The sequence below is a fragment of the Nerophis ophidion genome, linkage group LG03, assembly GCF_033978795.1.
Source record: "Nerophis ophidion isolate RoL-2023_Sa linkage group LG03, RoL_Noph_v1.0, whole genome shotgun sequence".
In the NCBI taxonomy this organism is placed as follows: Eukaryota; Metazoa; Chordata; class Actinopteri; order Syngnathiformes; family Syngnathidae; genus Nerophis; species Nerophis ophidion.
Genome location: NC_084613.1, coordinates 17,545,781 through 17,560,421, shown reverse-complemented (window position 1 = coordinate 17,560,421; position 14,641 = coordinate 17,545,781). Strand labels below are relative to the sequence as shown.

Genomic DNA, 14,641 nt, shown 5'->3' with positions numbered 1-14,641 from the left:
AACTTAAGTTTAACCATCTTACTTTATTGGAGAAGACTATGTCAGGGAAAGAGATGTAAAAGAGAGCGCCATCTGGTGGGGAGATATAATGAGCGTGACAAAATGGGAAAATGGAGGCGACACTTAGTGGAGGCCGTGGAAGGACATGTGGAGGCGTTCGTTAATCCTGGATAAAGTTTACGAACGGACTTGGTGATCATTCAGTAAGGGTACGTTTGGGTTTAATTGTTATTGTAGCAGCAGGAAGTTGAATGAGAAATAGAAGTTCAGAATAGAATTCAAAGTCGGAAGTTGAGAAATGTTCAAAGTTAAAGAAGTCGGAAGTTGAGGACTCTTGAAGTTAAGGAATATTGAAGTCAAAGAAGTTGGGTAACGTTAAAATCAATAAGTCAGAAGTCAGGTAATGTCGAAGTTAAAGAAGTGGGAAGTTGTTGACATTGCGGTTAAAAAAGTCGCAAGTTTTGGAATGTTGCAGTTAAAAAAGAAGTAGGATGTTGAGGAACAATGTGGTCTTGAAAAATGTTGACGTTAAACGTTGTTTTTTAAGGAATGTTGAAGTTAAAGAAGTCGGAAGTTGAAGAACATGGTGGTCAAACAATTCCAACGTTGGTGAATGTCGAAGTCCAAGAAGTCGGAAAGTTTGGGAACGTCGAAATCAAAGAAGTGTGAAGTCGAGGAACGTCAAAGTTAAAGAAGTCATAAATTGAGGGACATCCAAGTTAAAGAAGAAGTTGGAAGTTGAGAAGTGTTGCAGTGATAGAAGTCGGAAGTTGAACATTGAAGGTAAAAAAAAGTCAGAAGTTGAGGACCGTTGCAGTAGAAAGTTGAAAAATGTTGACGTAAAGTCGGTATTTGAGGACTGTTGAAGGTGAAGAAGTGGAATTTAAAATATATTGAAGTCAAAGTGGGAAGTTAGAGAATCATCTTGAAGAAGTTGGAAGATGAAGAACATTGAAGTTAAAAATTGAAGTTAAAAATTGTAAGTTGAGAGATGTTGAAGTTTTAAAAGTCAGAAGTTGAAAAATTTTGAAATTAAAGAAGTCGGAAGATGAGAAACAAAGTTAAAGAAGTGGGAAGATGAGAAAGGAAGTTAAAGACGACTGAAGTTGAGAAACGTTGAATTTAAAGAAGTCGGAAGTTGAGGAACGATGGAGTCAAAAGATGAAAAACTCTAAATTCTAAAGTTGGAATTTAAGGAATGTTGAAGTAAAAGAAGTCAGAAGTTGAGGAACATGGAGGTCAAACAAGTCAGATGTTGGTGAATGTCGAAGTCAAAGAAGTCGGAAGGTTTGGAAACGTCACAATCAAAAAAGTGGAAAGTGGAGGAACGTCAAAGTTAAAGAAGTCAGAAGTAGAGGGATGTCCAAGTTAAAGAATAAGTCGGAAGTTGACAACATTGCAGTTAAAGAAGTCGGAAGTTGAGGAACGATGCAAAAGTCTCAAAAGTAGAAAAAGGCTGACGTTAAAAGTTGAAATTTGAGGATTGTGGAAGGTAAAGAAGTCGGAAGTTGAAGAAGGTTAAAGCGTTAAAGAAGTCTGAAGATGAGAAACGAAGTCAAAGAGGTTTAAGTTGAAGAATGTTAAGTGTAACTCGGAAAATGAGGAATGTTAAAGTTAAGTAAAAAAATTTGCGAAGTTAAAAAAGTCGAAAATGTCGAAGTTAAAAAAGTCGAAAATGTCGAAGTTAAAAAAGTAAAGGTTGCAGAATGTCAAAGTTTTAAGACTAAAAGTCGATGAATTTCAAAGTTAAAAAAGTCGAAGAATGTTGAGGTTAAAAAGTTGATGAATGTCAAAGTTAAAGTAGGAAAATGTCGAAGTTAAAAAAATTAAAGAACGTCAAGTAAAAAAGTTGAAGAATGTTGAGGTTAAAAAGTTGATGAATGTCAAAGTTAAAGTAGAAAATGTCAAAGTTAAAAAAGTTAAAGAATGTCAAAGTTAAAAAAGTTGAAGAATGACGAGGTTAAAACAGTTGAAAAGTGTCGAGGTTTAAAAGGTTGAAGAATGTCGAAGTTAAAAAAGTTGAAGAGTGTCAAGGTTCAAAAGGTTGAAGAATGTCGAAGTTAAAAAGTCAATGAATGTCAAAGTTAAAAAAGTTGAAGAATGTCAAAGTTAAAAAAGTTGAAGAATGTCATAGTTAAAAAAGTTGAAGAATGACGAGGTTAAAACAGTTGAAGAGTGTCGAGGTTAAAAAAGTTAAAGAATGTCAAAGTTAAAAAAGTTGATGAATGACGAGGTAAAACAGTTGAAGAGTGTCGAGGTTAAAAAAGTTGAAGAATGTCAAAGTTAAAAAAGTTGAAGAATGGCCAAGTTTAAAAAGTTGAAGAATGTCAAAGTTTAAAAAGTTGAAGAATGTCGAGCCTAAAAAAAGGTGGAAAATGTCGAGATTAAAAAGTTGGAAAAAGTCGAGGTTAAAAAGTAGACGAGTAGTAGTCAGTGGGACAAAGCATGCTCCTCCCACAGCAGGAGAAGAGCCTCCCTCGTGGACAACAAGCTCTTACTGTTTAATCTCCTTGAACTTCGCCCTGTCGCACGCCGCTTGGGCCTTGTCATAGGTCTTCCTGCGAGCGAGCGGCGAAGGCTCCGGCGCTCTCTTTTCCAGGGCCAACTGCACTCTGGAGCCCGAACTGATGGTTGGTTTGATTGAGACGTTACGAGGGAGAACAACCAACAACAAAATAAAAAGAAGGTGAAATGATGACAAAGGACATGCAGGTTTAGGGAGAACTTCCTTCAAGCTTCCTGACTTGAAAGAGATGGTTCGGACCGCGGGAACAGCGTGACACCGAAACACAACGACATGCGGAACACGAAAACAAACGCCGACTTACACGTTTTTAGAGGGGAATCCAGGCGAGAGTGCCGCGAAGTCTCGGACCGAGGAGCCCATCGTGTCTGCGTCTCCGCCGCCATCCGGTGTCTCGGCTAATGGCAACATGGGGGGCCCGGAGAAGTCGGTCATGTGGCCGTCGGGGGCGGAGTCAGTGTTGGCGTACAGGAGCTCCATCTGAGTGGTGGTCCTCCTGCGAGCCTGGAGACAAGAAGTGACCAAGCGGATTGAAGTTCCAAACAATGACGTAATCGGAGCATGTGATGTCAGCACTGTGCGACTCACAGCCACAAGGGGGCGTATTTCCATGCAACCTGGCTTGTTGCTATTATACTGTATATATTAGGACCGAAAACTATTACATCACCATATAAGAGTTTTATGTATCAATAATTACTGATAATTGGATGACTTATGGAAGATAAGGAGCAGGTATAAAAAATATAAAATGTAAACATCCATCCATCCATCCTCTACTGCTTGTCACTTTCGGGGTCGCGGGGGTTGCTGGAGCCTATCCCAGCTGTTTTTATTTTAAATAAAACATTCCTCTGATTATAATGCTGTCTGCTATCAAGGCAGAAAGGAAATGTCAACACAAGCATGGAAAACACAATGTAAACAAAATAGTAAAAATCCCATTGAACACTTATTAATTTCTTAAAATGAAGGAATATGTAAGAAACCGCAATAAAGTGTAAGAAAATAGTGCAAAGTGAAAAGGAAACCCAACTGAAAGGGTTTACAAAGATTGTCAGACGCCATCCATCTTCTTCTGCTTATCCGAGGTCAGGTCGCGGGGGCAGCAGCCTAAGAAGGGAAGCCCAGACTTCCCTCTCCCCAGCCACTTCGTCCTGCTCTTCCCGGGGGATCCCGAGGCCTTCCCAGGCCAGCCGGGAGACAAAGTCTTCCTAACGTGTCTTGGGTCTTCCCCGTGGCCTCCTACCGGTCGGACATGTCCTAAGGGAGGCGTTCGGGTGGCATCCTGACAAGATGTCCGAACCACCTCATCTGGCACCTCCATGTGGAGGAGCAGCGGCTTTGCTTTGAGCTCCTCCCGGATGACAGAGCTTCTCATCCTATCTCTAAGGGAGATAACCCAAAGTTCATGACCATAGATGAGGATGGGAACGTAGATCGACCAGTAAATTGAGAGCTTTGCCTTCTGGCTCAGCTCCTTCTTTACCACAACCGATCGATACAGTGTCCGCGTTACTCAAGACGCCGCACCGATCCGCCTGTCGATCTCACGATCCACTCTTCTCTCACTCGTGAACAAGACTCCGAGGTACTTGAACTCCTCCACTTGGGGCATGGTCCCCTTCGCAACCCGGAGATGGCACTCCACCCTTTTCCGGGCGAGAACCATGGACTTGGAGGTGCTGATTCTCATTCCGGTCGCTTCACACTCGGCTGCGAACCTATCCAGTGAGAGCTGAAGATCTTGTCCAGATGAAGTCATCAGGACCACATCATCTGCAAAAAGCAGAGACCTAATCCTGCAGCCACCAAACCGGATCCCCTCAACGCCTTGACCGCACTTAGATATTCTAGTTGGGGGAGGGTGGGGTATATTAATATAGAATCCATTCATGAATGAGTATATCTGTTCGGCCACCATGTTCAATGGAGAAGTCTGATCGACAACATTTGCAGGCAGCATACCCCGTCCCCTTCGAGCTGTCCTGGATGAACTAAAAACATTTTTTTTGAATCATTTTGGAACTTGGAAGTGTACTTTGTCTTCTTACTCGTTGTCGCCATGTCTCTTCTTCGTTCTTCTGCTTCGTCTCTGTTATGTTTTTGGACATTACTACTAGCTGTAGTTTTGAAGCAATGCATGATGGGAATCTGGATGTTGTGTCAGTGTATTAACGTGCCGGCTGGAATAAACACACGCTGGGAAATAGATCCGTGCCCGCCTACTTTATGGGTTATAGATAAACTTATGGATAACGGAGACATATATGATAGTCTCTTTTTCAGGTGAGAGAGGACGCTAAAGGCAGTGAATTTAAGGCACGGCCCCAATTTTGTTGTCCGGATGGAAATCGGGGGAAATTCGGGAGAATGGTTGCCCCGGGAGATTTTTGGGAGGGGCACTGAAATTCTGGAGTCTCCCGGTAAAATTGTGAGGGTTGGCAAGTATGGTTCCAACAGGACAATGACCCCAAACTAGGGGTGTAACGGTACGTGTATTTGTATTGAACCGTTTCGGTACCGGGATATCGGTTCAGTTCAGAGGTGTACTGAACTAGTTTCCAAACGGACATATGAAGTAGCACAGTGGTTCTCAACCTTTTTTCAGTGATGTACCCCCTGTGAACATTTTTTTTATTCAAGTACCCCCTACCTAACTACCTACTACCCATGTTACCTACCAACCCGTTACCTACCTATGTTACCTATCTACCTACCTACCTACCTATGTTACCTACCTACCTACCCATGTTACCTACCTACCTACCTATGTTACCTACCTACCTACCCATGTTACCTACCTACCTACCCATGTTACCTACCTACGTTACCTACCTACCTACCTATGTTACCTACCTACCTACCCATGTTATCCACCTACTTACTCACCTACCCATGTTACCAACCTACCTACCTACCTATGTTACCTACCTACCTACCTACCTACCCATGTTACCTACCTACCTACCTACCCATGTTACCTACCTACCTACCTACCCATGTTACCTACCTACCTACCCATGTTACCTACCTACCTACCCATGTTACCTACCTACCTACCAACCTACCTACCCATGTTACTTACCTACCCCTTACCTACCTACCCGTTACCTAGCTACCTACCTACCTATGTTACCTACCTACTTACTTACCTACCCAGGTTACCTACCTACCTACCTATGTTACCTACCTACCTACCCATGTTACCTACCTACCTACCCATGTTACCTACCTACCTACCCATGTAACCTACCTACCTACCTACCTACCCATGTTACCTACCTATGTTACCTACCTACCTACCCATGTTACCTACCTACCTACCTACCTACCTACCTACCTACCCATGTTACCTACCTACCTACCTACCTACCCATGTTACCTACCTACCTACCTACGCGGACGAAGATGGACGGATGGATACAAGTGCAAAGCCAAAATCGAAACAGAGATTAAAATCTGATTCATTGTCCAGCCCTCGGCTCCAATACCTTGTTCCTGGACTTGGCGTCGCCGCAGAACTTCATGAGATCAGACGGCACAGCGCTGAAGGGACAACATTGCGTGCGTTAAATGGTTCATGCATTGAAGTCAAAGTACTACTTGGACTCACCTTCCGTCCGCAGAGGGGCTGACGGTTGACTCGTCGCTGCTGCTGTCATCGCCAGTTTCTGCGGAACACGACAACGTCAACAAAAATGAAGCGAGCTTAGGTCCGTAAAAGGCATCGTTTGGTTCTAGCGAAAGAAAACAGGGTTAGGCGAGGTGAAGAAGCGAGGCGGATGAAGGCATGCTGCTTGGACAGCGACTCCCGCGGGGTCAGTAAGAGAGAGAGAGAGAGAGAGAGAGAGGTTAAAGTTCATGTGGAGAAAGCTGGGGGCGTGTCAAGGCGGAGTCAGTAGTTTGTGCCTCCTGAATGGCGTCGGCTTGGGTCACATGATCCGGGCGCGCTTCCTGTAAGGGTTATTATCATTAGCGGGGCGCTAAAGCTGTGGAGGCTGCAGCGAGTGATGAGCTGGGAGGGGTTCAGGGTGTCAAGATGGCTGCACCTCATGCACCTGTCCAAGTCACATTAGTCTCATCGCGTGCATGCGTCCACTCACTTACCAGCTGAGACGCCGCCCAGCTCTGCAAGGAAAAGGCAAACCGTGGGGGGGAGGGAGGGAGGGGGCAGACACAACAAGAGCAGGGCACAAGTCAGTGCACACGTCCCAAAAGGCTCACATGAAAACACCAGGAATGGAAGTTAATTATATTTATGTAGCGCTTTTCTCTAGTGACTCAAAGCGCTTTACATAGTGAAAGCCGATATCTAAGTTACATTTCAAGCAGTGTAGGTGGCACTGGGAGCAAGTGGGTAGAGTGTCTTGCCCAAGGACACAACGGCATTGACTAGGATGGCAAAGGCGGGAATCGAACCTGCAACCCTCAAGTTGCTGGCACGGCCACTCTACCAACAGAGCTATGCCGCCCCGAAGGACCACTTTAGCCGTACCTTTTTCCACTGAGGGCCACAGAATGACAGGTCAAAAGGGTACGGCGGCCATTTTGGTAGTCCTCACCTTTAAAACCAGTGCTATAGTACTACCTATAAAAAGCCATTTTGGTAGTCTTCCCCCTTTAGAACCAGCGCTATATTACTACCTATAAAAAGCCTTTTTGGTAGTCTTCACCTTTAAAACCCGTGCTATATTACTTCCTATAAAAAGCCTTTTTGGTAGTCTTCACCGTTAAAACCCGTGCTATATTACTACCTATAAAGAAAACATTTTGGTAGTCTTCACATTTAAAACCAATGCTATAGTACTACCAATAAAAAGCAATTTTGGTAGTCTTTACCTTTAAAAACCAGTGCTAATTACTACCTATAAAAAGCCATTTTTAAAACCAGTGCTATATTACTACCTATAAAAAGCACTTTTGGTAGTCTTCACCTTTAAACCAGTGCTATATCACTATCTATAAAAAAAACCTTTTGGTAGTCTTCACCTTTAAAACCAATGCTATAGTATTACCAATAAAAAGCCATTTTGGTAGTCTTTACCTTCAAAACCAGTGCTATATTATTGCCTATAAAAAAAAACATTTGGGTAGTCTCTACCTTTAAAACCCGTGTTATATTACTACCTATAAAAAAACATTTTGGTAGTCTTCACATTTAAAACCAATGCTATAGTACTACCAATAAAAAGCAATTTTGGTAATCTTCACCTTTAAAACCAGTGCTATATTACTACCTATAAAAAACACTTTTGGTAGTCTTCACCTTTAAACCAGTGCTATATCACTACGTATAAAAAAACATTTTGGTAGTCTTCACCTTTAAAACCAATGCTATAGTATTACCAATAAAAAGCCATTTTGGTAGTCTTTACCTTCAAAACCAGTGCTATATTACTACCTATAAAAAGCACTTTTGGTAGTCTTCACCTTTAAATCAGTGCTATATTACTACCTATACAAAGCCATTTTGGTAGTCTTCACCTTCAAAACCAGTGCTATATTACTACCTATGAAAAGCCTTTTTGGTAGTCTTCACCTTTAAAGCCAGTGCTAAATTACTACCTAAAAAAGCCATTTTGGTAGTCTTTACCTTCAAAACCAGGGCTATATTACTACCTATAAAAAGCATTTTTGGTAGTCTTCACCTTTAAAATCAGTGCTATATCACTACCTATAAAAAGCCATTTTGGTAGTCTTACCCTTTAAGACCAGCGCTATATTACTACCTATAAAAAGCCATTTAGGTAGTCTTCACCTTCAAAACCAGTGCTATATCACTACCTATAAAAAGCCATTTTGGTAGTCTTCACCTTTAAAACCAGTGCTATATTACTGCCCATAAAAAGCATTTTTGGTAGTCTTCACCTTTAAAACCAGCGCTATATCACTACCTATAAAAAGCCATTTTGGTAGTCTTCACCTTTAAAACCAGTGCTATATTACTACCTATAAAAAGCCTTTTTGGTAGTCTTCACCTTTAAAACCAGTGCTATATCACTACCTATAAAAAGCAATTTTGGTAGTCTTCACCTTTAAAACCAGTGCTATATTACTACCTATAAAAAGCCTTTTTGGTAGTCTTCACCTTCAAAACCAGTGCTATATCACTACCTATAAAAAGCCATTTTGGTAGTCTTCCCCTTTAAAACCAGTGCTATATTACTACCTATAAAAAAACTATTTTGGTAGTCTTCACATTTAAAACCAATGCTATAGTACTACCAATAAAAAGCAATTTTGGTAGTCTTCACCTTTAAAACCAGTGCTATATTACTACCTATAAAAAGCCATTTTGGTAGTCTTACCCTTTAAAACCAGTGCTATATTACTACCTATAAAAAGCCATTTTGGTAGTCTTCCCCTTTAAAACCAGTGCTATATTACTACCTATAAAAAGCCATTTTGGTAGTCTTACCCTTTAAAACCAGCGCTATATTACTACCTATAAAAAGCCATTTTGGTAGTCTTACCCTTTAAAACCAGTGCTATATTACTACCTATAAAAAGCCATTTTGGTAGTCTTCCCCTTTAAAACCAGTGCTATATTACTACCTATAAAAAGCCATTTTGGTAGTCTTCCCCTTTAAAACCAGTGCTATATCACTACCTATAAAAAGCCATTTTGGTAGTCTTCCCCTTTAAAACCAGTGCTATATTACTACCTATAAAAAGTCATTTTTAAAACCAGTGCTATATTACTACCTATAAAAATCACTTTCGGTAGTCTTCACCTTTAAAACCAATGCTAAAGTACTACCTATAAAAAGCACTTTTGGTAGTCTTCACCTTTAAACGAGTGCTATATCACTACCTATAAAAAAAAACATTTTGGTATTCTTCACCTTTAAAACCAATGCTAGTGTATTACCAATAAAAAGCCATTTTGCTAGTTTTTACCTTCAAAACCAGTGCTATATCACTACCTATAAAAAGCCATTTTGGTAGTCTTACCCTTTAAGACCAGCGCTATATTACTACCTATAAAAAGCCATTTAGGTAGTCTTCACCTTCAAAACCAGTGCTATATCACTACCTATAAAAAGCCATTTTGGTAGTCTTCACCTTTAAAACCAGTGCTATATTACTGCCTATAAAAAGCATTTTTGGTAGTCTTCACCTTTAAGACCAGCGCTATATTACTACCTATAAAAAGCCATTTAGGTAGTCTTCACCTTCAAAACCAGTGCTATATCACTACCTATAAAAAGCCATTTTGGTAGTCTTCACCTTTAAAACCAGTGCTATATTACTGCCTATAAAAAGCATTTTTGGTAGTCTTCACCTTTAAAACCAGTGCTATATTACTACTTATAAAAAGCCTTTTTGGTAGTCTTCACCTTTAAAACCAGCGCTATATCACTACCTATAAAAAGCCATTTTGGTAGTCTTCACCTTTAAAACCAGTGCTATATTACTACCTATAAAAAGCCTTTTTGGTAGTCTTCACCTTTAAAACCAGTGCTATATCACTACCTATAAAAAGCAATTTTGGTAGTCTTCACCTTTAAAACCAGTGCTATATTACTACCTATAAAAAGCCTTTTTGGTAGTCTTCACCTTCAAAACCAGTGCTATATCACTACCTATAAAAAGCCATTTTGGCAGTCTTCACCTTTAAAACCAGTGCTATATTACTGCCTATAAAAAGCATTTTTGGTAGTCTTCACCTTTAAAACCAGCGCTATATTACTACCTATAAAAAGCCATTTTGGTAGTTTTCACCTTTAGAACCAGTGCTATATTACTACCTATAAAAAGCCTTTTTGGTAGTCTTCACCTTTAAAACCAGCGCTATATTACTACCTATAAAAAGCAATTTTGGTAGTCTTCCCCTTTAAACATCACATTAGCTGCAAATTAGCTAAGAAAAAACGAACCACAATAGTAGCGTTACCATGCTAACAGGTATCATTTGTCTCGTAACGCTAAGGTGTATAACTGCAAGTTAGCTTAAAAAAAAACAGTTAACATGCTAACATTATTTTAACTTTTTGGGTTTTTTTATGCTAAATTGCAGTTATGCACTTTAGCGTTAATGGACAAATGATACCTCTTAGCATGCTAACACTATTTTAACTGGTATCGTACATCAATTAACGAACCAATTGGCCCTGAGGAACATACCTGCAAATTAGCTCATAAAAAACTAACTAGAATACCAATGTTAGCATGCTAACAGGTATCTTTCATCAAGTAATAAAATATTAAGACGCTGAGGTGCAGAACTGCTAAATTAACAAAATAGCTGGCACGCTAATAGCAAAATGCTAACAGTTGTGCCAGGGCGCGTTGAAAAATTAGCTGCGGGGCCGCGCTTTGAAAGAGCGGTTGTTTACCTTGCAGGGCGTTGCCGAGCAAGGCATCCAGCTCGGGGTTGAACTCGGCCTTCTCCTTCAACATGTGGAATAGCAGCTGGTTCTGTGTGGCGCTGGTGATCTCCGTCTGCTTCAGCCGGCCCTCCATCACCTTCACCTGGGACTCCTTCTGGGCCGCCTGCAGACCCTGGACACACCACAGCTGTTTAGGTGCCAAGAGTTACCACCTCAGAAAACACCGTAACAACCAACATTAAAATACAGTAGCAAAGTAGGCCCAAGTGTTCGTTAAAAACAAGGCAGAGGTTTTATTTACCAAGTATATTTTATATTTTTGGCCTCTGTAATTGTCAAGACAAGAAGCACAGAATCAAACAGAGACAGAATTCCATTTGGACTCAATATTGAGGAGAGTTGCCTGGACACTGTATCCTTGTACAATCTCCAGCACGCTCTGGCGAAAGATTCCTTCTTTATTTGACTTTCTCCGACCACATGACCACAGCTGTTTCAAAGGACTAGGTCGTAAACAGTTCAAAGAAGAGGTTCGTAAACGAGTCCAAAGAGACCTTCGTGAAACAGTTGAAAAAGGAAGTCGCCTGGAGGGGACTCCGGTCCTGCCTCCTCCTCGCTTCCACAGTCCTTGGGAAAGACAACATCTTTCTGTTCGATTCCGATACATGAAAGACAACAGGAACACCTTCATCTTGCTTCCCCCCTGCACAGTGGAGTTTTACAAGCCTTACTCTTGGTAGGTTCCAAAGACAGCTTTTGGTCTTCTCGCTGGGAACTCAATGTAACACAAAGTTTTTGTGATAATTTAGATAGAATTATTCTAACAGTAACATGACACACAGTTTAAACATTAACACTGTGTTGGAATATTGAAGTAATTATTTGTTGTACCACTAGGATCGGACTTTGTTCTAATTTACATAAAGCCTAAATATTGCCGATATTGGTCTGATATCAGCAGGAATCACATACACTTGTAATATTTTCTAGTGTGGAATGTTACAAAATATAATTGAAGTGAATTAAGTCCGGCACGGAACAAGAGTTGGTATGAAAAACACTAACCCATTTATTGTTAACTGTCTAGTATGGACTTATGTCTTTAAATTTTTTTTTTTTTTTTCAAACTCCTAGTGCCCACAATAATTCATGAAGTTAAGCACATGACACAGATAATTGAATGATGCGGACACGTTTGTTACTGGATACTTTCTAATACACTTCTGCCTTGAAGACATTGTATGTGTAAGTAATACGCAACTATTGGATACTTGCTTATATTGCAGTATTGTTCAGTTATTATTGCTTTTGTCAAGCTTGTGCGCTATTGTGTGCTTAGCTGTTGCCTAGCTGTTAGGAGACAATTTGGAGGACATTTGTCAAGCTTTGCACCAGTACACTGATATCTGATATCAACATCGTTTCGGGACAATCACAATAGTAAAGGTAATTAAGTTTCTTGATAGCTTAACTCATATTCAAACAAATATATTATAAAAATGGAAAGAGATATTTTAAGTAAAATATTTAAAAATAAAAAAAATTATAAAAATGGACAAAATATTGTCAGTAATGAAATTAAAAAAAGGAAAACCGTATACAATACAAATAAAGCTATAGTAAAATATAATATTCATAAAAAAGTAATGGAAGTAAACACTGCTGTATCGGACATATCACATTTTACATGTGAGCGAACATCTGATATCGGACTGATATCTTATATTAGTATCGGTTCAGGACTTTCCCAATGATAATGTTAATAAAGTTTGTGATAGTTTATTTACTGGTATTCATACAAAGATAAATTATAAAAATGGAAAGAGGTATTTTAAGTAAAATAATCAAAAATGAATAAAGTAACAATAATAACATTTTAAAAAATTACAAAATATTGTCAGTAATAAAATAAAGACAGGAAAACATGTATAAAATACAAATAAAGCTAAAGTAAAATATTATATTCGTAAAAAAGTAATGGAAGTAAACATTGCTTGTATCGGACATAATATCACAACTTACATGTGAGCGGACATCTGCTATCGGATTGATATCTTATATTAGAATCGGTTCAGGACTTTGCAAATGATAATAATAGCTTCATACTAATATAAATAATACAAATTTAAATAAATATTTTAAGTAATAAAATCATTAATAAAGAAAAAACAAAACAATGATAAAATAATAAATAAAATAATTATAAAATTATATAAATGGACAAATATTGTCAGTAATAAAATACTAACAAAGGAAAAAAACACAACTACAGTAAAATATCATATTCATATCGGACATATCACATTCTACATGTGAGCTGATATCGGACTGATATCTTGTATCAGGAATTTCCCAATGATAATGTTAATGACGTTCGTTGATAGCTTATTTAATCTCATTCAAAAAAAATTTAATTACAAATAAAAAAAATTAAGAAATATTGCAAACATAAAAGTAAAAAAACAATATAAATTTTAAGAAATATTGTAGTAAAATAATTAAAGAAAACATTGATTGTGTAAAAATGGACAGAAATATTGTAAGTAATAAAATAAAATAAAAATTATGAAATACAAATAAAGCTGTAGTAAAATATTAAATCCATAAAAAAGTAATGTAAGTAAACGCTGCTTGTATTGGACATGATATCACATTTTACATGTGAGGTGATATCTGATATCGGACTGATGTATTAGTATCGGTTCAGGACAATCCCAATGGTGATGTTAATGAAGTTTGTTGATAGCTTATTTACTTATATTCATACAAAGATAAATTGTACAAAAAAATTTAAGAAACATTGTAAATATAAAATAAGAAAAAACAAAATAAATAAATATCTAAAGAAACATTGTCATACAATAATAAATCAAGAAAAAATAAATTGTGTAAAAATGGACAGAACAAGTAATAAATTATAAAAATTTATAAAATACAATTATAGCTATAGTAAAATAATATATTCATAAAAAAAATAATAAGTAAACATTGCTTATATCAGACATTATATTGGACTGACTTAAAAACTTGAAAATATTGTAAATATAAAACAAAAATAAAAAACAAAATAAATAAATAAAAATTCACATAAATATTGGAACAAAATAACTCAAGAAAAAACTAATTGTGTACAAATGGACAGAAATATTGTAAGTAATACATCCATCCATCCATTTTCCTACCGCTTGTCCCTTTTGGGGTCACGTGGGGTGTTGGAGCCTTATTCAGCTGCATACAATTATAAAAAATATAAAATACAAACAAAGCTTTAGTTAATATTATATTCTTAAAAAAGTAAAGTAAGTAAACACTGCTTATATCAGACATATCACATTTTACATGTGAGGCGATATCTGATTTATTAGTATCAGTTCAGGACAATCCAAATGGTAATGTTAATGAAATTTGTTGATGGCTTATTTACTCTTATTTAAATAAAATAAAATACCAAAAATAAAAATAAAAAAAAATATTTTAAACATGAAAAAAAAAAAAAATAAATAAATAAGTAAATAGAAATTCAAAGAAACATTGCAATAAAATAATTTAGGAACAAAAAAAAAATTAATGTGTAAAAATGGACAGAAATATTGTAAGTTATAATAAATGTATAAAAACACAAATAAAGCAATATTAAAATAATACATTCATAAACATGTCAAGTAAGTAAACAAGCTGCAGAATTGCTTGTATCGGACATTTTACATGCCAGCTGATATCCCTTACTCGTTTGATTTTCGGTATCGGACAAATACTGAGCACTGCCATATCAACATCAATG

The 14,641-nt window shown here is 37.8% G+C and overlaps 1 protein-coding gene across 6 annotated transcripts in view; it reads right to left on the bottom strand.

Moving 5' to 3' along the window:
• Window positions 1-14,641, bottom strand: part of kif21a (kinesin family member 21A) — a 99,121-nt gene that overhangs the window by 13,111 nt on the left and 71,369 nt on the right. For 2 of the 6 annotated variants that reach the window (XM_061894444.1, XM_061894446.1), the window contains 6 exons: window positions 10,867-11,032; window positions 6,635-6,655; window positions 6,141-6,198; window positions 6,019-6,073; window positions 2,829-3,028; window positions 2,499-2,624 (listed from right to left, as the gene is read on the bottom strand). In XM_061894444.1, coding sequence (XP_061750428.1) covers window positions 2,499-2,624; window positions 2,829-3,028; window positions 6,019-6,073; window positions 6,141-6,198; window positions 6,635-6,655; window positions 10,867-11,032 — 626 coding nt within the window. The remainder of the gene's footprint in view (window positions 1-2,498; window positions 2,625-2,828; window positions 3,029-6,018; window positions 6,074-6,140; window positions 6,199-6,634; window positions 6,656-10,866; window positions 11,033-14,641) is intronic. The other 4 variants (XM_061894447.1, XM_061894449.1, XM_061894445.1 and 1 more) reach the window with 2 other exon arrangements.